Raw genomic sequence first — 27972 nt, 5'->3', positions numbered from 1 at the left:
GTTACCCTGCATGGATTGCCCACACCAGTTTCCCTAGTGCTGCCACTAGAAACTGTCTTCTCTCTCTCCACTTTCCAGATCTTGGAGAGGGGCAAAACTATTTTGCTCCAACTATGCTGCATCACTCAATGAGCGAAAGAGAAGCTGGGAAGGGTTGCTCAATAGCTGGCAGTTTGACAAAGAGATGGTTCCTGCAAGGAAGAAGGTGAAGGTGGGAGTTTTGGGCTTCTCTGTCCCGCTGCAGGAGAACCAAGCTATGAAGCCACCTAGAACTGGATCTCCTTTAATGGACAGGAATCAAAGCACAAGCAACCCAGAAGTTGGAATTTTCCTTTTTAATTCTTATTTCCATGGTGACATTGTCCCATTAAAACCCAAACTTCACCACCACCACCACCCACCCTGGCACACAAGATTTGAAATGGGGGCTGGGAGGGTGTGTTGCAACCCCCCCCCCCACAAAAAAAATCTTCAAAATTAGTGTATAATTGACATTGAGAGAGAGCCTGGACTTTAGCCCCATCTGCCAGGACATAGAGACCTGCTAAAAATCTGCTTTGTAAACATCAGAACATGCTACAAAATGCCACATTGGAACAAACAGATACGAATGGGGTCCTGCAACAGAAGGTGTGGCCCTGAGATGTTGCTGTACTAACAGAGCTCCCATCATCATCCCTGACAATTGGGCCTGGCTGGTTGCACACGCAGATGAGAGCATCTGGGGGGCGGCTACAGGTTCCCCACACATGGCAAACCTGTGATACAGCCCCAGAATCTGGCATCAACTTAATCAAATGAAAACATAAAAGGAAATAGGTCTCTGACAACTGAGAACCAAATGAATACTGTGGGTTAAAACATGATTGGATGGAGCAGAGACACCGTCCAGCAAAGGAATAGAGTTTGTTCATGTGGCATCTGAATCTGGCGAATCTCACCAGAAAGGAGGGGAAGGAAGTAGTCAGGTGAGAGGAAGGAAGGATCTGTGTGAATTTGATGCCAAGGAAATGCCCTCAAATGTAGTCAAATATTCCCTTTTCCAATGTACGTGTATCTAAAACTCAAGGATCTTTTCCCTCAGTTTTCATTTTCAAATATAAAAAGTAAAAGGATAGCAACAATATAAAAACAAATAACTTCCACAGTAAGCACCAAGTCCACAGGCCAGCCTTTACCAACAGGGTGCCTACCAAATGTTTCAGAGGGAAACTCCCATCTGTCCCAACATCATATGTCCGTACTAGCTGGGGCTGATGGGAGTTGTCATCCAAACCAGCCACCAGGCTGGAGAAGGCTGCCTTAAAGTAATTAAGCTGTAGTTCACACTGTGCAGTCATGTCATTATCAACCACATGACCTTTGCTACATCACTGGTCATGATACAAAGATGAGCCCCCCGGGCACATAAATTTAGAGTAGAAGTTGTGTAGTGAAGGGCCTGAGTCCTCTTACACAAGTGTGTGGAAGGCAAGGCCAAAGGAGAGTCCTTTTTGAGAGTGATGTCCCAAAAGGCAAAGAGGGATTCAGTTTGTGTTCAGAGTGTGAAGCTGCATGCACAGCAAGTGGCCCTGTGGGGACTTGACTGGTCTATCAAGAATTAAATGGGAAAGAAAATGGAAATCAAAGTCTCGGAAGAGGCTCCCAACAAAACAAAACAGGAGTAGCACAATCACTGGGGGAGAGTGGAGGGAACGGTTGCCTCCTGCTGACACGAGACATCCCCCAAAATTGGAATTCAAGAATCCAGAGGAGGAAAGGAGCCGTCCGCGGGCAGCTGTAGGGATCACTTCTTGAGATCCATAAAGATAGCGTTGGTAGTTGTCTGTCCAAAGATAAATGCTCCAAGGATAACCATGAAGACGCCGTAGCTCACCATCGCCCACCAGCTATGGATAAAAGAGGGGAGACTGGCATGAAGCACAAATGATTCCATAACCACTGACCCCACATGGATGAACTGGGCAAGAGGAGGCAGCAAAGAAGAAGCACAGCTCTTACCCGGCTGGTCTGGCCTCTTGTATTTCGGAGAGCTTGGTGTGGATGAGGCAGAGTCCTGGCAAGGAAGGAGCAGAGGAAAACGGTGAAGGGAAAAAGCAGCAGAAGGAACCACCAAGGCATTTTTTTTGCAGCCATCTAGATCTCAGAACGATGAACAGTTCTAACAAAGCCAGTGTTACATTCAACTGTTTTGAGCAATATCAGGTTCTTGTTGGTGTGGGCTAACAATAAATTGCTAATTTATCCAAAGAAAGTTGGTTGTGTGGGCTAACAATAAATTGCTAATTTATCCAAAGGAAGTGGGTGTGGGAAGGGTGGCAACTCAGGCTGAACTTATAGAGAAAGAGAATTCTGGCTAGGGGAATATTCTGGCCTGTCCAGAGCAGGTACCCGCGAGGTGAGGTGAGCCAGGCTGGTAGTAAAGATCACCAAATAAAGTTCCAAGGGAGCCATCGGCTCTGCTAAAAGCAGAAGTGAACTGAGGTCTTCTGAGTCCCTCTGTCCTGTTTACCCCTCCTAAGCGAGACTCCCCAGCCTGGGGGCAAGTGTTTCTCTGCCTCTCTGTAGCCTTCTGCCTGAAAGGCTCCCCTGCCATTGGGCAGGGACCCTGGAGTGGGGGCACCTTGATTCCTCAGGCAAATCAAGCTGGAGGAGGCACCTCCATGGGTCCCTGCTCACAGCCTCAGGTTCAGATCCCCTCACCAAAAGCAGAATAAGAGCCCCCCTGTTATACACAGTCAGCCAGGGGAAACTACCTGGGAAAACAAAGATGAAGCAGGCAGCCAGGCCCCCAATGAGAGAGATGACTTTGCCAATGTCAGGAATGAACAAGGCCAGGAGGAGGGTGAGGAGGAACCAGCTGACCGTCTGCAAGAGGCGCCTCCTCCTCTCCCGCACGACGTCTTCTTCAACTGCCTCCCCCTTGTAGCGCAGCCAAAGGCCTTCCAGCACAGCTCTGGGCAGGAATCCAAGACAAAAGGAGGAGTTAGGGGTTGCCCTCTGCCACTGCAACACCCCCTGCAAGGACTGCACAGCAGCAGCTGAGGCTCACACCAGCCAGCCCCACCAACTCCTCCCGCTCCACACTCACCGGCCACAGAAATGCAGGATTGGGTAGGAAGTGAGAACGCAGACGATGATGGAAACCCGGGCAATGGCGACTGGGATGTCGTTGGAGGGGTAGGACATGAGCACATCCTGCTCCACACTGGACCCAAACGTCAAGTATCCACAGACTCCTGGCAGGAAACAGGAGGAGGAGGAAGAAGAGGAGAAGATGATGAAGAAAGAGGTTCACAATGACCCAGAGCCAACCACCAGCCACTTCTCATCCCATGAGGGAAAAGGGTTAGGGATCAGTCTCCTTTTTGCAGCTCAGAAGAGGCAATTGAACGCTTCCTCTTTTTCATCCCGCCTACCTGTGCCCGTGTAGACAAAAAGAGCGATGACCATGGCTGCTGTCACAACGGCCCCCCATGGCTTCACCTCTGGTTGCTTCATGCTGTGGAAAACGGGCACGCTACTGACATGGCACTGCCAGGGAGAAGAGGAATAGGAAAGGGTTTTTAGGTGTGGAAGAGTAGAATGCAAGTTTTCTGATCACGCAGAAGTCATCAGCCTTTGTGATTACTTGCACAGGAGATCCTTCTCCCAGACTTGTTCTTTGGACTAGGTGCAGTTTTTCCACACATACGTTTTCACAGCTGGAGACCAAAGAGCCAGTCAACAAATTCAGCAAAAAGTAGCCTTCACCAACCTGGTGCCATGAACATCTGGAGGGAGGATGCTATAACAGGGCCTCTGATTTTCCCTTAAGACAGTTGAAGAATAAGAACCACCTCTGCCTCATTCCAGAACCCAAGTAACTCACATTATCCCTTTTTAAATGCTTTCTGAACCAAATTCCATCTTAACTTTTCCTAGGACAGCTGTATTCTTATTCTACAGTAATCCATTTCCCCTTATCCCTCATCTGTCAAAAGTAGGGAGTGCAGGCTCCATATGAGCATGTCAAAAGCTTTTGTCTGTCTGTTCACACCTTATTCAACCTTTCTTGCAAGAGGTTGAGACTAGTGTACTTAGGATATCACATCCTACTTATAAAAAAATGGACAGAAAAAGACAAGGCTACATACCATAAACACCATAGGAAAGAAAACACTACAATTTCATCCAAGATAAAAATGAATTAAACTTGAAACAAAGGTCAGGGTTTAGATTGATTATTCTGCCTCTCTCCCCATCCCATTGCACCCCCCGTGTCTCCAAATAGAGCTGTGAAAGGCCCCTGAATGAAACCCCAGAGAGACCCTGCCAGTCCGGAGGGCACCATGATAGCATAGAAAATATTGAGTTGTGTGGTTCACTGTTCACAGAAATAAAAAGCTCTTTTACATTGAACCACTGGTTTTACATTGGTACAATTATTATTACTGATTAAATTTGTATGCTGCGCTTCGTCTGATCACAGGGCAGCTCACAAAATAAAAATACAAAATGAGAACACAAAATATATAATAAAACAAATACCAATAGCTGCTCCCTCCCCCGCAACACACTTAAAAGGCCATAGAATGTTTAATCAGCCAAAGGCCTGGTTACAGAGGCACAGAGAGAGGTGGACTTTCTTGCCCTCAATGTGCCCACATCCACCTGGGGCCTTCAGACAAGCCTCACCTGGAAGCCAAAGCAAATGGTGGGCATGGCATTGAAGACAGACATCCAAGAGGAGGGGCTGTGGAGAGGAACGCACATGTTAGTTCAGGGTGTAGTTCAGCAAATGTCTACCATCAGCATTTACTCAGAATTGAAAAACCTCCTCCCCTGAGGGGAGTAACGTGTCAAGAACTGATTGGCAGGATCTAGTTTTAACTCAGACAGTCAAAATTAATGCAGGAGAGGCACTTCCAAGGAAATCAATCTATCTTAAGATGCACACCTCTATTTTCACAAGGATGAAGTCAGGTTACAATTTTCTATACAGACAATACCTAAACTGGAACCCTTCCACTCGCGAACACAGCCTTTCTAAATCTGATGTCCTCCAGATGTTTTGGACTACAACTCCCATTAGCCCTAGCCAGCCCAGCCACTGAAATCCAAACATGGAAGGCATCGGGCTGGGAAAGGATGGGTTAATGCATCCTTCTTCCCCCACAGTGAGAATTACCCTCTTCCTTTCAGGTGTCCCCCACTGACTGATAGTTGAAAGTTCTCAAGTCCTGAGCAGGGGAGAACTGGATGGGTCCCCAGCATAAGGATAGCCAAAGGTCAGAGGAACGGGATGTGCCTCTCAGCAGCTTAAAGAGTGGGCAGATACAGTGCCCACCACAGAAATGAAAAGCTTTTTTACATTGATAGTTAAAAAATAACTGGAGACTCTCGATTGGGTAGTCTAGTAATTAAATGGTCAGGTCTCTCCACTGCAGAAAACAAAGACAGGAAGTGAGGCAACTCAAGAAGGCGCCACCTCTTTCTGAAGGAGCATCACTCCCACATACCTCGTTGTAATTTCCTCTGGGATGTTCTCATCAGGCCAAATATATTTGATGATTATGATGGCTGTGACATACCAGGTCCCGACAACACTCAAGCAACTGTGAGAAAGAGAGAGAGTGGGACAGGTGATGGAGCTGCTGCCGCTGCTGCTATCTCCTTCCAAGGATCATCTTGAGATGCTAACACCCACCTTTTGCATCTAGACCTGCCCTTGACAGAGCAGTTCAATGGCACCTAGTCTTTCACTCAAGCAACACATCCTGGCAAGCAACACAGAGGCACGGCCTGTTTGCCACCCTCACACTTTCATCTCATGAGGACCCTGGTTGGCAGCAGTGGCTGAGGAGCATTTGCCAAGATATGTGCCAGCTGAGAACTGGCCTGTGCTTACCTGGCATATTTCTGGAAGCCGATCTCCTTGGGCACTGAGAGGGGAAGGATGAGCAAGAAGGCTGTGATGCTGATGGTGAACTTGCGGTCTGTGTACCAGTGGCCGCTCTCTGCCCCTGTGGAGTCCTTCATTAATGCTGCAATTACTAGACAAAGAGAGACTGCAATCATCCTCTGGGCCCAATCCACCAGGCAGAGGGAAGTCAAAGCTCAAAGGCCAGTGCACAGCTACACACACACAAAAAAAGACTCTCACAGAGACTTGAACTTCTTATGTCCAAGGAAACACAAAGCAACTGGCATGGAACTAAGGGGAAATTTTGTGTTATAGAAAGTGTACAGAACACCAGAACCCAGGCAAGAGAAGCTCTGGATTTCTTGCGCTGGACTACACCAGTCGCCAGACTTTGGGAGCTACGAGTCCTATCAGTCAAAGCCAGCATGGCCAATGGTCAGAGATGATAGAAGTTGAAGTTCAAACTATCTGGAGGGCACCAGGTTAATGGTAGCTCCCTCTGACCCTGTGATTCATGACGCTATGAAGGCAATGCTGGCAGAAACCCTTTTCATCACTCAGCAGACACCGCCAGCAAGAGGCATGCCTAGGAGTCAGCACAGCCCTCCCTGCTCCCCAGCAAGGGTAGCCTAATTCAAGAGCACAATTACTGAGACAGGGGAGCTGAGCGCCTTTTGCTATGTGCAAGCCCCACCCCCCAAGTAGTCAGGGGCACACTTGCCAAGAAACTCACAGGCAGGAGGCTGAACAGGCAGCTGGTGCCCAACCTATTCAATGTATCTGTGTGGCAGTCTAGTGTGAATGTGGTGGGTATTAGCCACAAAGTTCGGTTGGTGGCCTGGGTGCAAGCCATCCTCCCTCAGCCTTGCTCACCACACAGAGCGGTTGTGAGGGCAAAATGCTGTAACTTAAAGTATTCTGTATACTGAAAAACAGCATAGGCAGTTATTCTATATAGCCCCCCAGGCTGTAATTCCTCTGAAGGCTACAGAGTACGCCCTCTACAAAGGAAACAGGACCTCCTCTTGTGGCATAATTCTGTGAGTTTTCTAGTGTGGAAAGAACCTTTAGCTGTCCAGATGTTACTGAACTGCAACTCTTTATCATCACCCCTGGCCATTGGCTACAGGGGCTAGTGGGAGTTGCAGTTCAGCAACATCTGGAGAGCCACAGGTTCTTACACCTGACCTACAGAAAAAAGTAAATCAGGAGCTGCAGCCATGGTGGATGAAGCCAGAGCCGAAAACAGGCAGTTGGAAGCTCTAGGTTGTACAGCTCTTGTTCTCTCTGCAAGCTGCACAAAACAAAGGAGGGGGCGCAGCTTCAAGCCTCTCACAGTACCAGAAACAGAAGGCCGAGTACACGTCAAACCCCAGTGGAGCTCAATCAAACCTTGTCTTCCCAATAAGATTTCAAAATGAGGGAAGAGGGAAGGGCACAAAAGCCCAAACAGGCCTCCTCCTTTCCCAGCAGTACTCACTCTTGTCCTGCTGATCTCCAATGATGATGAGGAAGGCAATGCAGGTGCCAAAGGTGTAGACAGCAATGGCCACTTCGCACAGGATCCCGGTGACTTTGCCACACACGGCCCACACTACCTCCTGGTAGGTGCGCTCATTGCTAGCCTGGGAGCAGTAGGCCAGGATGACCAGGCCACCAATGATGAAAACCAGCATGCACTGCAGCAGAAAAGGGAAGAGTGGCACCATGGGATGAGTGGCAGGCACCAGCGGGCAAACTGAAAACAATAAAAAGCTCTGGGCATATATTTTTTTAACTCATTTCCTGTCTTGCTTTCCTGCTCTCTCCTGCTCCATATATAGTTTCAATTATTCTAGCTTTCCAACCTGCTGCCAACCTGGCTTTCCAGCCAGCACTGGTGTTATGATGCTAGGGCTGATGTGAGATGCAGTCCAAAACATCTAGAGGGCACCTACTTGGGGAAGGCTACATTGTCCCCATGGCAATATTTTGGACATTCTATAGCTGCAAGTTTATTTTTTAAAATACTTTTAAGAGCCTAAGAACCACCTGCTGGATCAGGTCAAGGGGAGCCCATTTGGTCCAGCATCCTGTTCTCACCTGCAAGTAGAACCCAAAAACAAGAGCACCCTCCCCACCTGTGACTTCCAGATTTAGAAGCATTACTCCCTCCAACAGTGGAGGCAGAGCATAGCTATTGTTCCTCGCAGCCACTGAAAGGCTTCTCTGTGAATTTGCCCAGTTCTCTTTCAAAGCCATCCAAGTTGGTGACCGTCACAAGACCTTCACAGCCGCCCACATCAAGCTGTGCTCCAGCCAGGCCAAATGAGAAAGAGCACCAGCACACTCTGCACATTCCCAAATGGATCCCTTCCCACCGCCCACACGTTTCCCCTCATCCCCACACCCTCCCTGCTTTCACCATCTGCAGCGTGATTCCTGCAGCCACTCCGCCTGCCATGCTGAAGGCTGCTGGGAAGTTCAGGAGGCCGGCACCCAGGGCCGCGTTCACAACAATGAAGACAGCTCCCAGCTTTGAGGTTGCGGCAGGTCCACGCTCTTCGTTGCCCTTGGGCCCCGTCTCCACATTGGGGCTCTGCAGCAGCCGGGCCCTCTCGCCAGCATCCGCACTCCATTCCCAGTCACCATATTCGGTGTTGATCCCCAAGTGGCCTTCAGACATTTCCTCTGCTGGAAAGGGCCACTCAGTGGCAGGCTAATCTGTATCCAACGAACCACACTTTGCATCCCCCCGACTCCGAGAAGCACCAAGTGTTATCCTGACAGGCATGGATGTGTGGCATATAGAAGAGACATGCCTGAGCTCAGAATAATGTCACAAGCAGGGCTGCTCGCAGTTTGGTGGGTCATATGGCCCTAGAAGAAACCAAAGGAAAGAGTCAGCTCTGAGCAGATGGAGGGGAAATACAGGCCCCTGCTCACAGAAAACCTCAAAACCCATGCAGGAGGGGATCATTTAAAAACTCGTTTCTGGGCATCGTGATTTTTAAAGGATGCAGCAACTGCTAAGAGCTCAGAATCCAAAGTGGAGACCCAGGAAGCTATTCCCGCTCAGTACCATCTTCACAAAGATTCAAAATTTGGCCCTAGCATACCTGTGGCCCAGCTCCCACGGCACCAAGCTCCAAGTGCTCAGCACCCAAATATTCCTTTGCAATGGCTAAAACAAGAAAAACTGAAGAGGTCTTCCATTGCTGCTTATCCTCTTTTGTGGGCTGCTAGAGAAACCAGCTACATAAGCACTTCCCTCTACAACTCAGCAAAAAAGCTGTTTTGCTCATGCTGGGCAAAGTTTAGAATTGGATTTCTGGGGGGAAAGCTACAAAACCACAGGGTGGAGCTGAAAGATTTCTCAACTGGTGAAAAAATCAGTTTTGCTCCTCCCAAGCCTCGTAATTTCTATTGCATATCCACTGTTGCGGTAAAACCATTTAAAAAAATTATTTGCTTACATCACCTAGCTTAGTCCTCAACTCCTCAATCAGCCATACAGAAGCGTGTGTGTTTTTTGGTAATCAGCAAGAGGAATTAAAATCTCTGAGGAGCAGGAGTGAGTAATTTGTTCTGTTTAAATTTAAACCCCCCTTCCCCCCAAGATTAACAAACTAGTGTAGGTTTCAGAAAAATCTTCTGTCATTATACAACATTCTAGATAAGATTCACAATTAAAGAAATGCAAGTGACTTGGATATTGATAATTATTTAATCACACCACTTCAAAAAAAAATTTAAATTAAGTGATTTATATTTTTTTCTTAAAAGCATATTTTTTAAAAATTACATAACAAAAACAAGGAGTGGTTGAAATGGGATGCTACAAATAAATAAATAAATGGTAGGATCTTCACCCATTTCTCTACAACCTGTAGAGAAATCATTCAAACTATGATTTTTGAATGTTTCTGTAGCCAATTTCACATTTCCTTTGAAGCATTTGAAGCTCATCCAATTATTCACCTGACTTTATGGTACTGTATTATAACCTCTCCTTCAGTTACTTCTCTCATACCTGGGTACTTTATAACACTTTCTAATTTTCATTTCTTCATTTCATTTCTTCATAGTAAGAAACTGTTCAGCAATCCTGTGAGGATTACCACAAACATTATTTTAATGACTTCATTCCCCTTTACCTCTCTTCCTCTCTGCCAGCAAGTTTTAAATGGAAAATTATGAGTGTCAGATGTTTCCTCCTATTATTTCTGGCAGATTTGTTGACACAAATCTGAGCAGAAAAGCTTCAGAGCCAACAGTGACAGGCCAGTGACTTGGCTTGGTGGGAGCCACAGATTCAAAATCTTACAGGCCTAGGCATAAGGCAGAGAAACTCACTGGAAGAGAAAAATTACCCACAAAGCTCTCCCCAATGTGTTCACTTGTGAGTTACATTTTAGGCTCAACTTTCCTCCAAGGGATTCAAGGTAGAGTCATCCCCTCCCCTCCATTTAATCCTCACAACAGCCCTGTAGGGCAGACAATGCTAAGAGATGACATCCGAGCCAAGGTCGCTCAGCGAGTTTCAGAGCGCAGAGAAGGCGCCTCTCCCTGACTCACCCACAGCAGGGAGAGGCGAAGGGCTAGACAGGGAGCCGGCAGGCCATTGTAAGCTGTGGGCTTAATGATCTCGGGGCTGGGAAGGAGACACCCCGCAACCCCTTTAGCTGCTCAGCCCATTCAAATCGTGGCTGGCCGGCTCGCTCCAGCGTGCCGGGGAGCCGCAGCTTCTACTCCAAAGTGGATGATGGCTGGGATCCCGCCCCCCGCGGCACCCCCACAGATGCGCTTGCCGCTACCGCAGCGGCGGCCCCTTCGTCTCCCTGGCAAGCTAGCTTTCTGCTTGCAAGGGAGGGCGCCTTCAGCCCGGAGTGGGGGCGAAGAAGGCTCGCCAGGAGCGGCCCTGCAGCCTCCTTGGCTGCCGCAACCCCGCTTACCCACCTCCTTCCACACCGGCTGCTCAGCTGACGAGAATCACATGGCGGTGGCGGCGGCAGCTGCAGCGGCGCCCTCCCCTGTACGCGCGGCATGCTGGGAGTCGTAGTTCTTGAGGCCTAGCCGCGCCCCCTCAGGGGCAAGAAACAGAACAGGCGGCCTTGGGCCGAGTCAGTCCACTATAGTCTTCGCTGACTCGCAGCAGCGGCTCTCCGGGGTTTCAGGAAGACAAAGTCCTGTCACAACAAGGCCTAGAGGTGTCGCGGGTTGGAGCTGGGAGCTTTGGGTAGCAGGGATAAGGAACCTGCGTGGGGGAGCCCTCCGGGTGTTGTTGACCGGCAACTCCCATCATCCCGCCACATGCTGGCTGTTGGGATTTGTAGGGCAGCGCCATCTAGAGGGCCAAAAGTCTCCCAGTCTGCTCTAGCAAACTGGTTTCCAAACTCCGTCCTCCTCCATAATCCACTTGAAAATGGCCAAGGGTCTTATTGGCAGAACACTTCACGTCTTTCCTGCCTGTTATAGTAATTGTAATGCGGTGTGTTTAGGTGTTGCATATTTTTAAAACAGCATGGGGTGGTTTTTTTTGCTCCTTTTGTTTCTTATATTGCATTTTATCGAAATACAATTTGTTTTCCATGGAATTCAAATTGTAATGCTGTGTAAGAAATAAAGGAAGGAAAAAAAAAAAGAGGGAGGGAGAGTAATAATAATAATAATAATAATAATGTTATTATCACTATTTTGATCCCAGCTGTAGCTTCCATTTGTGATGGGGAGGCTGAAGTGAAATCTGTAGTTGGATAAAGGAATAATGGCTCTCTCCTTCCCCAGAAAGTTCTGCTTCTGCCTTTCTCCACAGAGCCAAGTTCAGAAAGCTGCCCTTGTCATCCGCTCACTCCACTTCTACTGGTATACAAAAAAAGGAAGCTTAGGCAGCTTTGGACAAATAGGCAAAGTCGCTCTAATTTTCCTATAGGCTTGTGAGAAAGGACAACGCAGAGTCTGACCCAGTACTGATAAGTATGACAAGGTAGGTACTCTTGTCAAACTAATCCAATATGGTATTCAGATCTAGAAACATACAATGTAAGAATAAGCGGTGAAAATATAGCCACTATTAACATGAGAGCATGAACGTGCACTTGTTACTTCAGAATCTGCCTGGTGTAAAGACTGCCTAGCATCTCTTCATCACACTCTAGCATAGCCAAGAGAAGAGATCTGGTTTATGCAGAGCAGGAACAAGCCAAATAGAATAGACCTCATTCCCCATGTTACTCCTCACTCCCCATTTACCAGGATGCTACTGCTATGGGTAGAAGTGCTCACATACCTCACGACCACTCCCCATATAACAGTAAGGTACACTCTTTCTCACACCAGGCTGACTCCATTGTGCCTCCACCAGGATCATTCTGAACAGGATGAAAGTGTCAGCGCAAGGCAGCCTTGATTATTCATTGTCATGTTGCAACACAGAAAGTTGCTTTAACAGCCAGATTTCTGCAATGTGCGGTTACCTTGGGGCTGATCCAGTTGGTAGAATAGTTACTTCGTTGGATATTGGGGCTGATCAGAGTTGAGCTCTGAAAGTGCTGGAGGGCACACTAGGTTACAGAAGGCTTGATTTAGAGTAGTAGGATGCAGGCCTGAGCAGAATTCATCATAAATAAAAGCCTCAGATTTGTAACGCTCAGATGTACAGCAGCTTTAATTTTTTAACAGAAGTGACAGGCTGCATAAAGGGCAACATGATTTATTACTGAACAGCAGAATATTCTCTAGTGAGAGGACGGATCATTGGAGACAGTAATCAGAGAAGAGGCCTAAAACCACAGCACAGAAAAATGAGGATTATCCTCTAAATCAAATCTTTCAGTGTACAACAGCAGCATGAAGTGTGGGAGAATCAAAAGGAAGCTTTGGGAGTTGTGCTGCCTTGACTCTCCTGCCAAAACAAGCTGAAATAGGAGGACCACAAAGGCTACTGACAGAAGGAAAATGCTGTTCTCTTCTGTCATGTGAGAATTACAGCAAAACCTGCAAGCTCTTTGCAAGAACAACTTACTTTCTGGTGATCAGCCGAACACAGCCTTTAGCTCTGCTATTCATGCAAATGAAAATCACAGCTAAGCACCCTAAACAGACTGGTTAAGGGCAGACAGGACAAGCGCACATACCCCAAACAAGGGGGAAAGCAACAGCAGGTGGTAGTATCTGAAAGCAACGGACAAACAGGTTCACTTCTGCCCCCTAGAGGCAGCTCCACATGTGCAGCTATGGCCACTGGGTGCAAAGGCAAGCCACCAGCCTGAGGCTTTTTCATGCTGTGGCAACAGCTCTTCTTGACCTCTCAGCCCTTCCTCATTCAATATGCATGCTTTGACACTCAGCCAACACAGAGATGGGGCTTAAGGCCTGGCCTCTGGGCAGGCGCGAAAGCCTTAAGTTGTTGACACAACATAAAGGAGACACACAAAATGCATTAAATATTCAACTGCCTTTTCACAACAGGGGCGGTGGGTAGGCAGCAAGGTACATGTTTTGTAGCTCCAGACAATCAACTTCTGGCCACAGAGAGGGAGGCTCAACTGTTCATGGTATCTGCTGTTGTATAATTGCCAAAGCTGAAGAACTTAACTCTGTCGCTCACACACACAGACAAGAGATCTGGAAAGTTTCCCCATGGGTTTGACCTGCCCCCTTCTTTCCACTTTGCAGGGGGAGGAAGAAGAGTGAAGCAGTTCCGTGAGAAAAATGCTTCACAGACAAAAATGTTTTCCATCTTAAGTTGTTTGAACACACTGAAGAGTTTATCTTGCCCTACTTTCATGCCTAGTGATCTGTCATTCAATTGCAGTGGATCTCTTGGCTTAGGTGGTGGATATCCTGAGCATGTGAGTGGCAAGAACAGAGAGGAAACTAAAAGAGGCCAAAGTTAAGTTATACTTAAAGAGTTACATTTCCTGGGTTGGGGTGGGGTAGGGGAAGCTATTCCAAATTCATAACTGAGCTTTAGTCCCATTTAAGGATTACAAAGGATTGAAAAGGATTACAAAGCATTGTGTGAGAAAGAATTTTGGAGAGAATGAGCAAGGGCCCAGCAGGGCTTCCCATGACCAAAAATTAAAAGAAACACAGTTTAATTTGTTGCCCTTATTGCTGATCAAAGATGCCAGAGAAGAGTTAAAAGATTGTTCTATTATCTGCCTTTTATTTGATAGTGAAACAAACTTATGAGTCAGCTTTATAAACTGTCTATGCATGGAAACAATGAGCTTTTTGGCAAGGAAGAAAAAAAAGGAAGTAATTTCTCTTTCAAGCTTCATTACACAAATTCCCGGAGTGTGCCAGGGACTAGGGGTCCATTTAAAGCAGGCTGATTTCAAGTGATTTTTATTTATTTTTTGAGAAAAAGCAGAACTTGAAAGCCAAGAGCCAATGGAAATAAATGCTGACTCCGGAATACCCCTGCTTGCCTTTCTTTGGAAGAACTGGGCAAGAAGAGGATCCCCTGGGAGAAAGCCTCTTGTGAAGCCAGAGGTGGGCTCTGCAGAACTCCCCGATCCAAGTCCAAAAGGGCAGACAAGGAAAGGCTCGTCATCCAGAACCCTGGCTCAGGGGCAGGAAAGCTGCAGCCCTTCAACACCCATCAGCCCTAGCCAGCACAGCCAATGGACAAGGATGGTGGGAGTTGTAGTCCAACAAAGCCTGCAGGGCCCCACCCCTGCCCTGACACTGCTCTGATGAGGCCACCATACACAAAATGCTGGCAGGCAAACATTCACTAAAGCATTTGCATCAAATCCGCCACAAACTCTTGAAGGATTCAAGGATCCATTTTTGGTAAAGTGGCTACTTCTGAAGGGAGGAACAGAACACACGTCAACAGCTCTGCCTAGAGCCAAGCAGTGTGAGTAGGGAGGGCTGAGGAGGCCTTGCCGCTACAGAGATACATTCAAATGACGTTGAAGTGTTTTGGAAAGAACCGTTTTGCTTGCTGATGCTGCCGCCATCTCCTCCTCTCTCACCCACCCTCTGCTGAATCAAAATGTCCAGAGAGCACGGAAGGGAAGGCCGGTCAGTCCACCCATTTCTGCCTTTGCTTTACTTGGAGACTTGGTGGATGGCATGGGCCAGGTAAGCCACGTTGCCAGAAGTGACTCCGGCGACAGAGATGCGGCCATCCTTGGTCATGTAGACAGAGAACTCCTTGGTGAGCCGCTCCACCTGGAAAGCAAAGCACAGGAAAGATGCTACTTCAGGAAGGAATGACTCAGGTAGCTTCCCAAGGCCAGGCGCATCCGTTTGCTACCACCTACCAGGGCCAACTTGCAACCTGGAGGGCAGCGAAGCAACTTTCTAGATCTTCAAGTGAACACTCTTCAGCAAACAGCAGCCCAGCCAGGCTGCTTGATACCTACTCAAGTCGGCTGTTGCCACATCTCACTTCAATGCAACTAATACTGTGCTTCATGTTATTTAACAATACTTTTCCACACCCGCAGAGTGCCCAGCAGAGTGCTTTTATCATCAATGGGGGATCCACATGCTGCCATTCCCAAAGTAGTAGCAGCTGCCGGCTTCCTACACAGCTCCCACTTCCAGCCCAGCCCCACTTCCCTCAGCCACCAATTAAATAATGGAAGACATTCTAAATTCTTCAGAGAATTAAAATGCAGCCACACTAATCATGTTCTGGCCTTTTCCTGGTGTGCATCAAAGACTAATTCTATACAGCTGTTCCGGTGTTTGAGGCACCTTGAGCCCATCTATGTGTGTGTGTGGGGGGGGGGGGGGACCAAGAAAATAAAATGCCAGTACAAAATGGTTAGCAAGTTTGATTCAGACTCATTCCTTCACCCACCTGTTCAGGTTTCAGTCCTGTGAAGCAGAACATGCCGATCTGGTCAGTGATGTGCTGCCAGTTATGAGGGGAGCCTTCTTTCTTCAGGTTTGCCACTAGCTGGGTGCGCATGCCAATGATCCGATCAGCCATCCCCTTCACCTCTACCAGCCTGTGCCAGGGAAGGAGGCAAATGTGGAGTCAATACAAGGCGAGAGACAGAGGGAGATGGGGGGGGGGAGCAGCCAAGGAATAACCTAGGAGGCTAAAAGATGCCTTGTGCCCTGATGGGGTTTATGTCCATGGAAAAGCATAAGAGGTTTGCACAGTCCTGCCTCCAAAACAGCTTTAAGAAACCCCAGGTTGGTTTTGATTTTTGTTTCTTTAACCCAGCCACCTGCCTGCTACAGAAAGGAACAGCCACAGCCCTTCTGTCTTCTGCCTGCAGATTTGGCATCAACCAAGAACAAGGTTGAGCAGACTAAGCTTGCTTAAAGTGTTGCCCTCCAGGGCTGCCTGTCCCCCTACCCTTTTCTGTTCATCTGCTGACTGCACATAGTCAGCCTTTCAAGGAGGCCTTACCATTCCTTTCGCAGGCCAGGGTTATTCAGGATGGTGGAGGCTATCCGAGCACCATTAAGGGGAGGGTTGGAGTACATGGGGCGGATCAGAATCTTCAGCTGCGATTCCACTCTCTTGGCCTCTTCGGAGTCATGGCAAACCACCGTGAAGGCCCCCACACGCTCCCCTGGAAAACAAAGACCAGAATGCAGTGTAGTTGTGTCTCCCTCTATGGCTCTGCTCAGCCACACTGGTCTGGCTGTGCACTTGTGCTGTTGTTTGGAAGAGGCACACAAATGCCACCTGGATCTCTCCTTCTATCCCCTTCCTTGTCCAAGCCTTGCCTGCTCTTTTATCAGCCTCAGTCCTTCCTTCCAGCCCAGTCTCCTCTGCCTGAAAGAAGAAACCACCAGCCCTCTGGATGGCAGCTAGCTCAAACGCAGACTAAGAAACTAGAGCACTGCAATCTGATTTTATAGCACCATACCTGCACTGGAAGGATTGGGGATTTCTTTATCCCTAGATTTACTTTTTTAAAGAAAGGGGGGTTGTTAACCCCTTGTGACTCAATAGAGAGGCACTCAGAAGGTAGATTCAAGGCTAAAGGGGCTTCTAGCCAGGTAAGGAGCAGATCTGCCCTCCCCAAACACTTCCCAGCCCCTAGAACTGCCCTCCTTGACGCTCCTATCATGTGGAGTCCCCAAAGACACTGTATGGTTGCACAAAGAATGCACCTTCATACAAATTGGATGATTACAGAAATTCATGTTCTCCTGTGACAGAATTGTGACTCCACATCACAGCCACCTCTCTTCAATCATAAACAGAGTTCTTGGCTTGCTTTCTCTATTAAGAGCCTCACAAGCATTTCCCCAGTGCCACTGCCTTTCCATTTCTAACCTGGGGCCATCTCTAAAACAGGAATGTTGTCCAAAATGCAAACTCAACCGAACAGCAGGGCTTTCTCTTGCCTCTAGTCCTGCATAGACCTTTCACCCATATACTGGAAAGTGAAAGCAGCTAGCAAAGTGCTTAATCCCTTGAGCAGCTTTTCCCACCCACGGAGATGGCAACAGACCCTGGACTTAGGGGCTTACCATACAGGCCCATGTTCTTCGCATATGACTGGGACAGCACAACATTAATGCCTTGTTCAATGAAGTGGCGGACAGCCCAGGCGTCTTTGTTTATGTCACCGCTGGCAAAGCCTTGGTAGGCCATGTCGAAAAAGGTAAAGAGGTTCCTTTTCTGGAAAAGAACAGAGGCCAGCTCAGCTTAAAAATGACAACACTCCTTCCTAAGGGCAGCTATGGAAAATGGAACAGGTCACACAGCAGAGGAGCATCACATCATACAGAAACAATGAGGTAACAACAACAATAATTGGGAGGCGGCAGTGCCCATTCAGTTTTTTGATTTTCACAGGAGTTACACACATCTCTTGCCCAGCCGAGATCTCCTCCCAGGGTGTGTCTTCCAAACAGGCAAGCAGACCTGCTCCTTCTCCACACAGGGAAGTTCATCCCTCAGTCGCCTGCTCTCTTGGTACCACAGCCCTCCTCACCTTCACTACTGCTGCCAGCTCCTTCCACTGCTCTGGCCGAGGGTCTACTCCAGTTGGGTTGTGAGCGCAGGCATGGAAGAGAACAATACTCTTTTCTGGGATTTTCTTTAATAAAAAGGGTGCGAGAAAAACAAGCCGTTACTCTTTGCTTAGTCCATTTATATACCAAGTGACCTCAAAGCAATTTCCATAGTGAATGGAGCCATCATTAAAAGCCACATGCCATAAAACAATGAACTATCAAAAATAAAACTGCACAGACAACACACCCACCCACCAACAGAATAATAATAAATAGACTCAAGGCTCAAAACCCATCTAACAAGAGCCTCCAAAAGGCAGAGAAAAGCGGCAAGGTTTCACTAAGTGGCTGAACTCCTTAAAATCATGACCATCCATGGCTCCAGAGGAAGGGGACTCCACAGCTGAGATGCCTCTAGAGAGAAGGCCAATCACTATACAGTGAGCTACATCCACTGGTGGTACCACAAGCAGCCCCGACTCCAGCCCAGTCTCAGAGCTTGGGCTGGCTGGTATGAGAAGATGTGTTCCATCACATACAGCGTGACCAGAAGAATCTTCATCCGTAATGGATTGCAAGAATTGCTAGTTCCACTTCACAAGACAGAAAGTGGGCAGGTGTCTCTCTCCAACCCATGTTTGCATATCCACTCTCTTCATGATTCTGATGAAACAGGTTCTCGCCTATAACAGCTCCTTCCATGATGGTGTTGGGTTTTAAAGGTACTGCAAGACTTAATTTTGCAACCAACACTGTTATTAAGTTTAGATTCCCAAGACCTGTTACTCCAAAACATCATACCGGGCCTAGTATCTAAACCCTCCTGGCTGTATCTTTCCTTGCTTATCATTCAAACAAGCCACGCCCAAAATCTCCACGTCCCCATTAGCTCACCCTCAGCTGTCAACTTACAGAGATGTCATCCAAAGCTCCAGCGAAGTCAAAGCCACAGGTTTTGGGCTCATAGTACCGATAGCTTTGCAGTTGCAACCCAGCATCTCTGAAGATGGGGGTGTGATTCCCCCAGGATGGTTTGGGGAGGTACACGTCGCGGCTGGACTTGAAGAACCGTTGCTGTATGAAGAAGAGGAGACAGGGTGTGCTTGAATCATAGTTTCAAAGCCAGAGACCACAGCTCCTTCAAGAGATGTGGAAAAACTGTACCCCACCATCTCCTCATTTTTATGTTGTTAGATTACAGAAGCACTTACCAAGAAGTTGGCACCAACTCTTAAAGATCCTGTTCCAGAAATTGTCTGCACAGTGACATACTGAAAGAACAATGAACAGGCACATGAGACATCTCCAGATGACACACCCACAAAATACAAAAGGTAAACACTCCAGTGATAGCTGGAGCTCAGTGTGCCTCATAATCTGCCTATTTTACAGGTGAAGCCCTTGAAACATGAGTGTAAGGGCAAGAGGAAAAGACAGCTGTGTGCAATATTGGTCAACAATCCTACCTGCCCAAGAACTGAAAGAGAAAGAGTAACAAGGAGGAATAAAGAGTTTCTCAATGCTTGCAAAGGCAACACTATCTGTTAAGGTTGAAGGACATGCCAATACTTGAACAACGAGAAAACATTTATTCCAGTGGCTCATCTGAGTGATATACTCAAAAGAGCCTTCCTCTTAGCTGGCTTTTCCCAGCAGCAAGGAAGTTCAAACTCTGTTAATAACTAAGCATATAAAACTGACCCAGTTATTATTATTTATTCCAATAGCATTTTAAAAAAATTCTTTAAGAATTTGTACTCCTTTTGCATGTCCAAAGAAAAAGATAAGTTGGGGCCAAAACAACACAGGGGACCCAGAGAAATATAGATCTAGGCAAGGAATTTTTGGCACAGACTGGCTTTCTTTTTGGTTTCAGAAGTCACAACACACATCTAACATGTTCACAGGCCATGAGATTAGAATCTTGCTTTAAAGGAAAGGGTCAGATTCTGGACTAAGATCCATCATAGGCTCTAGAATAAAATGTGGTGCTGCTTGCATTTCCAGATCCTTACAGTAACTCTAAAACGAGCCCCACTACCCCCACTGACCTAATCACAGGGGACATCTGTTCTCATGTGCTACAAGTTTCTTTGGCACAGACTTTTCAAACCGTATTTTGAGGAACCCCACAGTTCCCCAGAATGTTACTGGGCATTCCTCAATGAGAAAGGTCAGAAGTGAAACAAGATAGAACTCTGGGCTATGATCCATGAGAACACTACATTTGCAAGGGTGATGGTGAGATCTAGCCAGTGTTCTACGTTAACAAACTGCCCATCTTGGAATCCTGCGCAGCATTCAGTGGGTACTCAGCATATGTCAATCTGAAAAAGGTTCCCTATAGGTGAAAAGTGTCAATGCCCCCAGTGCAGGAATCCATTACTTGAATACAGTATTAATGAATGCACTTGATAACCTTGGCTCCTTACCCGGCCACTCTGAATAACCTCATGTGTCTCTCCCAAAGCCAGCTCAGCTGACGCCTTGTTGAACTCTGCCAGGCCAGCAATTGGCAAGTATTCCTTGTCCAACTTCTTTGCAGCTATCTCGGCTTCTGCCTAGAGAGAACAGATTGCATTTTCTTATTTATTTCCTCCATAGGTTAAGAGGAGAGGCAACTTCCATTCACCTAATTTATCACTCCTAGATTACACACCCAAATAACTAAAGGGATCCGAGCGCACATCTCTTTGCGGGATTATCCTTCTTTCACAGAAATAACTGACAAGTGACTAAAGTGGGAACCCAGGAGCTTTAGCAAAGCTACTCAACATCTAGCATCAAGAGCCTCCAACCCATTCCTCATTCATCTACTCAGACCCGCCTTTGTTGCTCCTTCAATATCTTTGCAGATGGCGCCTCCACACTACGCCTTCCAGCTGCCACTACTTGCTTGCTCCTTAGATTCCCAATGCAGAAAAGGCCAAGCAGCTGCAAATTCTCTCCAACCCCCTCTTCAGTCTCAACCCTTCCCTTTTATGCTTGTGGCTGCTATATGGCCTCTTGGCCTGCACAACACAAGACTCAATTCCTACCTAAATAGTTCATTTCGCCTATTGCCACCCTCCAGCTACTTCACAAAGCCATCGTTTTGTGTCTCCCCACCACCACGAAGACACTTGGCCACACTGGGATGGTTCCAAACGCATCTCAGGCAGCTACTGGATGGAGAAGAGATCTGGCTCTTTGTTTTGTTCAGACATCTGAAAGGAGTAGGAAGCAGCTAAGCTTCTCACACAACCCTAGCTGCTAGAACCTGGTTCCCATGACTGCCCATAGGCATGTCTGGCTGCCACACACATCCACACAATCCTACACATGCTCTTAATGTGTGGGAGCTGACGCTTTTGCTTACTTTGCGGACACAGTTCAAGACGTATGGCTTCCCATTGTCATCTCGGTAAGCCCCGACTCCCAGGTTCATCTTCTTGCTGCTGGTGTCTCGCTTGAAGGCTTCAGTCACTCCCAGAATAGGATCAGGGGGTCCCATCTCCACATTAGCCCACCAAGAGCTGCAACATCAATGCAAAGTGTTTGTTTCTGTTCAGAGCTCCATTCCCTTACTGGGAAATGAGGCATGGCCAGTCAACGTCTGTCCATTTAGCTGCAGACTAGAAGACATTTGCAGCCATACTGTGTTTCAAATGTCTTCCATGAAACTGATTTCTTGTTCTTTTTACCATGTAAAAATGACTCTACATATAAGCTGTTTTGGATGAGACCTAAGCAAATTCACACACTTCAGGTCTTGTGCCTCATTTACATTGTATCAGTGTGCTTAACCTATTTGTGTATTACATTTATCAAATATTTCAAGGCAGTTGACAAATAAAATAAAAATACTCAGAAGAGCTAGTGAATAAAAGCTCAATTAAGTCTTTAAAAGTTTTTTTTAAGGTGGTAAAAATGTTTTTAAAAGCCTAGGTGAATAATTGATTTTTTTCCCTGCTAGTGATTGAAGAAGGGTGTTGCTAAGATGCCCTCCTTGTGCAGGACGGGCTGATGAGGGAGAATGTGTTGTGACATGTTCCTCTCTATCTGAATTTCATTGTGAAAAATGGAGACGCCTCACACAAAATGGAGGCATGTTAAGGCATTTATGTGAGGCTGCTCTGCTGGGATTTGCTCTGAATAGGATCTCCTGACCTCTTGCCAACTGGCACGCTCAGAGCCTTGGTCCAGATGTTCCTTGTCCTGGTCGCTGCTATTTAGGATTAGGCTGACTCTTTTTGGCAGCTGTGCTGCTCCTGGTATCTGCTCTTCACCTGAAGCGCTTGCTCAGAGAGATGTATTTCATTGTACATTCCAACTACTGCTGCCTGAGAGCGCCCGCCCCCCCCAGCCCAAAATTGTGGGCAGCTGGTTGTGAGAAAAAAATCAAACCCCAAAGCAAGCCTGGCATGCAGAACTGGGCAAAGCTGTCCTTGTTGGTGAGAACAGTTGCAATTATATGTTGTAATAGGAGGGTATGAAAGGTGTGTCTAAGCACATGCTAACTGAGCATAAGGCACAAACTTCACTAGTAACTGCTAGTAACTGAATAACATACCTGTTCACTCAGGCCTTTCAGGGCCTTTGGTAAATTATACCAGATTTTACTGTTTCTTGGATATGGCAGCTATAATTTTTTATAATGGTGTTTAATGTGTTTTAATGGATTATCTTAAGTTACCATGTTGTATGCCTACTTGATAACTTTGTAAAGGTATTATGTAAATGATTTTGATAATTCATGAGGGATACACATTTTTTAAAAAGTGTAGAAGGCTTCAGTTTTCATTGCATTAAGTATCTGTGCCTTATTCTCACATTATTAAGTAGGTGTCCTTTAGGGCTGAAGTAGCCTCCTGTTCACTAATACTCCTTTAAAACTGCCATGCTTCTGGGCCTGTAGCCCACGGCTCACATTTGGCAGCCCCTGACCCTTTTCTGGGGGGGACACCCAAGCAGCCCCCCTTCAGGCCTCTCTTGCCTACTACCTGACCCCTTTTCACTCCCTATTAAACAGAAAGGAAGACGTATCTCAGTCGCAAGCATCTTAAAAGATAATTTCAGGAATTAAAGGTATCACTGGCTTTGAGTTACAGGCAAATCTTCTTAAGGATGTTAAAGGACAAATAGGCAAAGATTATGTTGCTATCATGGTGGTATAAGTGTCAAGGGTGAAAGTTCCCAAAGTGAAGCTGGGATTTTCTTTTCTGCCCCTGAGTGCATCACTTTAAGCTTGCCTAGGCTGCCGTTTTAACACCTATTCACCCTTCTGGAGCTCCTCAAAACACCCCCCCTTTCTTTTTACCACCCTGAACCATCAGGTATCATTACTAACAATATCATCTATACCAGTAAAAGGGTCATCAGAGGAGAAAGATTTCCAACTGCATGGCCATAAATAAGATGATAATATACACGTGTTGAAATCAAAAGTGCAGAGTCAATTGAAAACTTCAAAGGGGTGGGTAGGAACAGAGGAGTTAATGCAGTTTCAGTTGCCAGAATCTCTCCAGGCCAGATGAACTTGGAACTTTGACTGCATGGGATAAGGCAACCAAAGCACATTCCTAAGCAGGGACGCCCCAGTGAATCCAACGGAGCTTACTCCCAGGTAAATGTGGGCAGAATTATAGCTCATGTATTAAATACACACAGGCCCGGAGAGTTGCGGTTTTTTTGCAGTCTCTGTCCCTTCCCACCGCCCTCCAAACCCTCTCCAAGGGCACTCAAGTCCAAGGCCAACGCCACCATCTTCCAGCCAATCCGAGGAAGCCCCTGTGTTCCCGCCCTTCATCGCAGCCAATCAAGGCCGCGGACCATCTCCCCAGCCGGCCGCGTGCACCAAACGCGAGCGACGGGCCCTGCCAAAGGACATAAAGGTGGAGGGGGGCTCTCCCCACCTAATCGCCTTTTCGCGCATTCAACACTGGCCGGGCCGATGCCCTGACCCGCCAACTCCCTCTCTCGTCCAACACGCCGGTGTTTCCGGCCCTCAGGCCCCATTCACACACGTCCCCGTCCTGACACGAGTCGAGAGCGTCCGCACGCGACGGAGGCTCGAGCTGCCCTCGAAGGCGCTCTGGCGGCGCGAGCGCGACACGTGTCGGGTCGGAGAGGTGCATTGATGTAGCCGGTCGAGGCCTTCCCGCCCCGCGGCGCGCGTTACCTGGCTCGTGCGGCGAGGGAGGCCACGCAGGGCGGCGAGAGGAGCAGGAGGCGGCTGCCGGCGGCAGCGGAGTGAAGGAGCGCCATGGCGGAGCGGGCGGAATGGAGAGGAACCTGCGGCGGTAGCGGTTGCAGCTGCTGCCTTAGCCTGGAGGAAGCCGGAAGGAGGCGGAGTCGCCGCCGCACTTCCTACACACCGCACCGAGCGAGGGAGGGAAAGAGGGCGGCGCTGGCTGGCTGTGGGGCGGGCCGAGCCTCGGCCTCGAGACTCAGGGAAAGGGAAGGCCGCTTTGCTTGGCCCCGCCTTGAGGCTGAAAGAGGAGCCGCAGGGTAGGGCAGCCAGCTCGCCAACCACAACAAATTTTTTTATTATTTTACAGATGTAGTTGGTGGGCTTCATGAGACAGGCACTGCAGGAGTGGAAAACAGATCGCACAGACTTATGCCAACTGGCACATGATGGTCACACAATATTTTTCCTTCCCAAACTATTTCGCCTATGTCATCCAAGTGGCAGTTTCTATCAATGATGACATTTCTATGGGAGTCTACTCCAGGGACAGGGCTACTGGTGCTAAACTACTCTCTAAAATACAGTGACAAGTTCAGATGGACCAGTCCAATGGTGTATTTTAAAAAAAATATATATTTTTATTAAAGATTTCTTAGTTCTCAAAAATACGTGCTGTCAGGGGTTCAGGAGCAGAGGCAAGGGCAAGGGACACGTGCATTGTCTCTTTTTTCCAATTGCGTTTTCTACAGATCCGTTTCATTTGTTGTGAGACATTTGCATTGCATGTAGTATTAGGTTAGGGAGGAAAGAGGGGAATGGTGAGTAGGGTGGGGTTGGGTGGTTATGCTTCTGTTCTTCTACTTAGTGTATGTGTGGGGTTTTGTGTCAGCATAACTTGTATGAGTTATTATTCACTTGCTGTATTTCCTTGATGGTGAGAGAGGTTTGGGATGACCTAGGTTGTGGGTGGTTGTCTTTGGTTTTGACTATCACATGTTAGCTGCCAGGTGTCCAGCAATCCCACCTGCTTTGAATACCTCTTTATTTTAAAGCGTAAGCATCATATGTGTATAATCATTTGGTTTTTCATCATTTGGTCAAAGGACCTCCTGTATATTAATAAGTGGTCAAGGAGATGCATTGAAGAGTGACAATTGATCCCAAAACTTCTACCAATATTTAGTCATCTTAAGTTCATTTCCTTTTTGCTCTGAAAGCATCGAAGAATTACCATAGCTCTCAAATTTGTCGCTAGGTGGCATTGTACACTAGGTTTGTTGCATCAGATATAGAATCACTGAATTGCCAAATTGGAAGGAACCATGAGGGCATGGGCGTAGCCGGGGGGGGTAGCTGTCCCCCCTAAATCATGCAAATCTGAGGTTCTGCCACACTAACAAAAGCCTGCCCCCTCCAACAAAAATCCTGGCTATGCCCATGCATGAGGGTCATGTAGTCCACCCCCTGCAATGCAGGAATCTTTAGCCCAATGAACTCAAACCCACAACTCTGAAATTCAGTCTCATACTCCACTGACTTTGGTGTAAATATGGAGTCACTGGCCCAGTCCCTCAACTACTGAAGTCAGCCCTCAAACTGCAGTGATGGAAACAATTGTTAAGTGTGTAATCAGCAGCTGTACTTTTAGGTGCTCTGCTCCCCAGTTATGGAAGGAATTCATTTTACATTTAGTAGCGGCAGCTAAATATTTAATAGCAACCAGATAAATATAGAAACCAAATGCACATCTATGCTAGAATGGTTCAGTCAGTTATGGGAAATGTTAGTTCTTGATAAAAGGTTGCTGCACAAATCAAAAGAAGTATAAGCACCAAAGGAATTATTCACTGTGAGGCAGAGTGAAGATGCAGCCTCATAGGGCAGTTGTTATAGGGCAGAGCTGTGTGTGTGTCATGGGACCAGACCTGCACCTTTGGGCAAGTCTCCTGCCCTCAGGATCCTGCCCTGTTACCTGCAGCAGTTGAATAATCTGGCTTAATTTCTGACTTTGTATTTTTCTTTTGGGGGGGATATAGCTCAGTGGCAGAGCATATTCTTTGGATGCAGAAGCTCCCAGGTTCAGTCCCCACTGGCATCTCCACACAGGGCTGGACAAGACTTTTCTCTGGCTGAAAGAATGAAGAGCTGCTGCCAGTCAGTGCAGACAATACTGAGCTAGATGGTCCAATGGTCTGACTCAGTAGAAAGTAAGGTTACCAGATTTTTTTCAATGAATCTGGGGACACTTTTCAACTTCAATGGATTTTGTCAGGGGACTGATTTGTAAATCCGGGGATGGATGTCTGGTAACCTTAGTATAAAGCAGCTTCCTATGTCCTGTCAGTGGCGTAGCGTGGGGGGTGCAGGGGGGCCCGGCTGCACCGGGCGCAACATCTGGGGGGGGGGCGCGCGGAAGAGACTCGAGTGCTAAAATCCACGGTTTAGGGGGCGCAAATTACTTGCCTTGCCCCGGGTGCTGACAACCCACGCTACGCCACTGGTCCCTGTGGATGTGTGTGTGGTGTGGGGGAAGTGAAGACACCACCTTGTCCTTGCCTCAGGCTGTAAAATGTCTTGGCTCAGTCATGAGTATAAAGATATATTCATATCTTTAGAAAAAAAATTGGTTAACATTTAATAACTATGCACATAAGAAAAATGTGTATAGCAGACCTAAATGGTTGGCATCTGTTTTGTTTGAACTATTTATTGATGTTTATTTAGAACAACCCTTATTGTAGCTCTCAGCTGCTTTAAGACTATCTTTTTGGCTGCCACACAGGATAATGAAGACCGCATCGCATTCTTCCCCCAAAGCACAAATCTTCCACTGTGGTCAATCAAGGCTGAGCCCAATGAGAGGCTACCAAAGGCTCCCTGCCTTTTAAGATTTGTTTAATAGCCTCTCAAAAGAGACAGGCCCTGGGGGCGAATCCCAGAGCCCACTAATTAAGAGGTCCAGCACTAATGGGGGCGAATGCTCTAGTTTCAAGAACAACAACAACAAAATTCCAGCTGCATTCTGAGATGCGCCAAGGGAAAACATCTATTGTTGGTGCTTCTGGGTGGATTCAATGCACCCTGTACTGTGGAATAGTCAGGTGGTCTTGGTGCGCCTGTTCACACCTGTCCTAATTTAGCCTCAGCATAGATTGCAATTTGCTGCAATTAAGACTAGCCCAGCAGATGTTGCCTGTCTGATCTTGTTTTGTCTCCCATTGGACATCAGAGCCTCCTTGTGTTCCACAGAATTTTTGCTAGAAGCCATCTGCTGGCTAACTTGGCAATTAGAGGAAACAATGCTGAGTGCCCTGAACTTCGATCTTATCAAGATGAAAATGTCAGCTGCTCTTTAAAAATATGACATTCATTACCAAGCATGTTTCCCTCCCCACCCCCTTCCACTAGCTTTGGAAAGACTATTGAATATGTACAGAGAGTTTCTATGAAAGCCTTCACTGTCCATGCCCCATCTGTACAGAGGACTCAGGGCGTAGTGGGGAGGGCTCAGCCATCCACCTCTACTGATCTTCACTCACATCTGTCCCTATTCCTTGTTTCCAGTTACAACAGCACATTAATTTTCTTTATTTTAATGTGTTGTGCCACTCCCAGCAGGAACCCATCAATGAAAGTAGGAATGTAGGGGGTAGCACCCAGAAAAACATCACTAAACACATTTTAAAAGCCCAATCCTGCCCCGACAAGATGCTTCACAGAATCTTAGAGCTGGAAGGGATCCAAGGGTCATCTAGTCCAACCCACCCATAGCAGGAATCTCAGCTAAAGCATCCATGGCAGATGACCATCCAACCTCTGCTTAAAAACTTTTCAGTATGTCCAGAATTGGGTAACCTGTGATGTTATGTTGAATTCCCAACCTCCCCCCCTTGCCACATTATCTGCAGATCAGGAAATCCAGATTAAAGGGGGGGGGAGTGTGGGCTAATTGGATGAGAATGTCATG

At 47.3% G+C, this 27972-nt stretch overlaps 2 protein-coding genes across 6 annotated transcripts; both read right to left on the bottom strand.

Annotated features, from left to right (window-relative positions):
- Window positions 1-320: 320 nt before the first annotated feature.
- Window positions 321-11158, bottom strand: SLC38A7 (solute carrier family 38 member 7). 5 transcript variants are annotated; one of them, XM_083515059.1, is made up of 11 exons: window positions 10844-11158; window positions 8310-8764; window positions 7386-7584; window positions 5891-6035; window positions 5502-5597; window positions 4678-4735; window positions 3420-3534; window positions 3092-3239; window positions 2757-2956; window positions 2002-2056; window positions 321-1889 (listed from the first exon to the last, which is right to left on the bottom strand). In XM_083515059.1, the coding sequence occupies exons 2-11, from the start codon at window positions 8568-8570 to the stop codon at window positions 1787-1789; spliced, it is 1380 nt and encodes a 459-aa protein (XP_083371185.1). In that variant the 5' UTR covers window positions 8571-8764; window positions 10844-11158; the 3' UTR covers window positions 321-1786. The 5 variants fall into 5 exon arrangements, with proteins under 5 accessions (XP_083371185.1, XP_083371186.1, XP_083371187.1 ...); XM_083515060.1 differs by having other exon boundaries at window positions 9004-10853; XM_083515061.1 differs by lacking the exon at window positions 10844-11158 and adding an exon at window positions 10463-10833.
- Window positions 11159-12533: 1375 nt separating this feature from the next.
- GOT2 (glutamic-oxaloacetic transaminase 2) lies at window positions 12534-24258 on the bottom strand. The gene is made up of 10 exons (XM_083515075.1): window positions 23994-24258; window positions 21192-21348; window positions 20266-20394; window positions 19045-19104; window positions 18746-18907; window positions 17812-17916; window positions 17345-17495; window positions 16269-16434; window positions 15708-15858; window positions 12534-15070 (listed from the first exon to the last, which is right to left on the bottom strand). Exons 1-10 carry the CDS (start codon window positions 24077-24079, stop codon window positions 14948-14950), a joined length of 1290 nt encoding a protein of 429 aa, XP_083371201.1. The 5' UTR covers window positions 24080-24258; the 3' UTR covers window positions 12534-14947.
- Between the last annotated feature and the right edge of the window lie 3714 nt (window positions 24259-27972).

This window comes from Podarcis liolepis (assembly GCF_965112155.1).
Source record: "Podarcis liolepis genome assembly, chromosome: 7".
Lineage (NCBI taxonomy): Eukaryota > Metazoa > Chordata > Lepidosauria > Squamata > Lacertidae > Podarcis > Podarcis liolepis.
Note: the sequence above shows the minus strand (reverse complement) of the source record. Positions and strands in the feature narration are given on the sequence as shown.

What these genes read in the sequence shown, in the direction of transcription:
- SLC38A7 (XM_083515059.1), bottom strand. Translation starts at nt 8,570, where the DNA reads ATGTCTGAAGGCCACTTGGGGATCAACACCGAATATGGTGACTGGGAA. An exon ending in CAGGAATCACGCTGCAGATG is followed by an intron (nt 7,585 to 8,309) that starts GTGAAAGCAGGG and finishes TTTCTGCTGCAG; the next exon opens with TGCATGCTGGTTTTCATCAT. An exon ending in TTTTGTCTACACGGGCACAG is followed by an intron (nt 3,240 to 3,419) that starts GTAGGCGGGATG and finishes GTTTCCTGCCAG; the next exon opens with GAGTCTGTGGATACTTGACG.
- GOT2 (XM_083515075.1), bottom strand. Translation starts at nt 24,079, where the DNA reads ATGGCGCTCCTTCACTCCGCTGCCGCCGGCAGCCGCCTCCTGCTCCTC. An exon ending in TCTTGAACTGTGTCCGCAAA is followed by an intron (nt 20,395 to 21,191) that starts GTAAGCAAAAGC and finishes TGTTCTCTCTAG; the next exon opens with GCAGAAGCCGAGATAGCTGC. An exon ending in AGCTGGCAGCAGTAGTGAAG is followed by an intron (nt 17,496 to 17,811) that starts GTGAGGAGGGCT and finishes GTTCTTTTCCAG; the next exon opens with AAAAGGAACCTCTTTACCTT.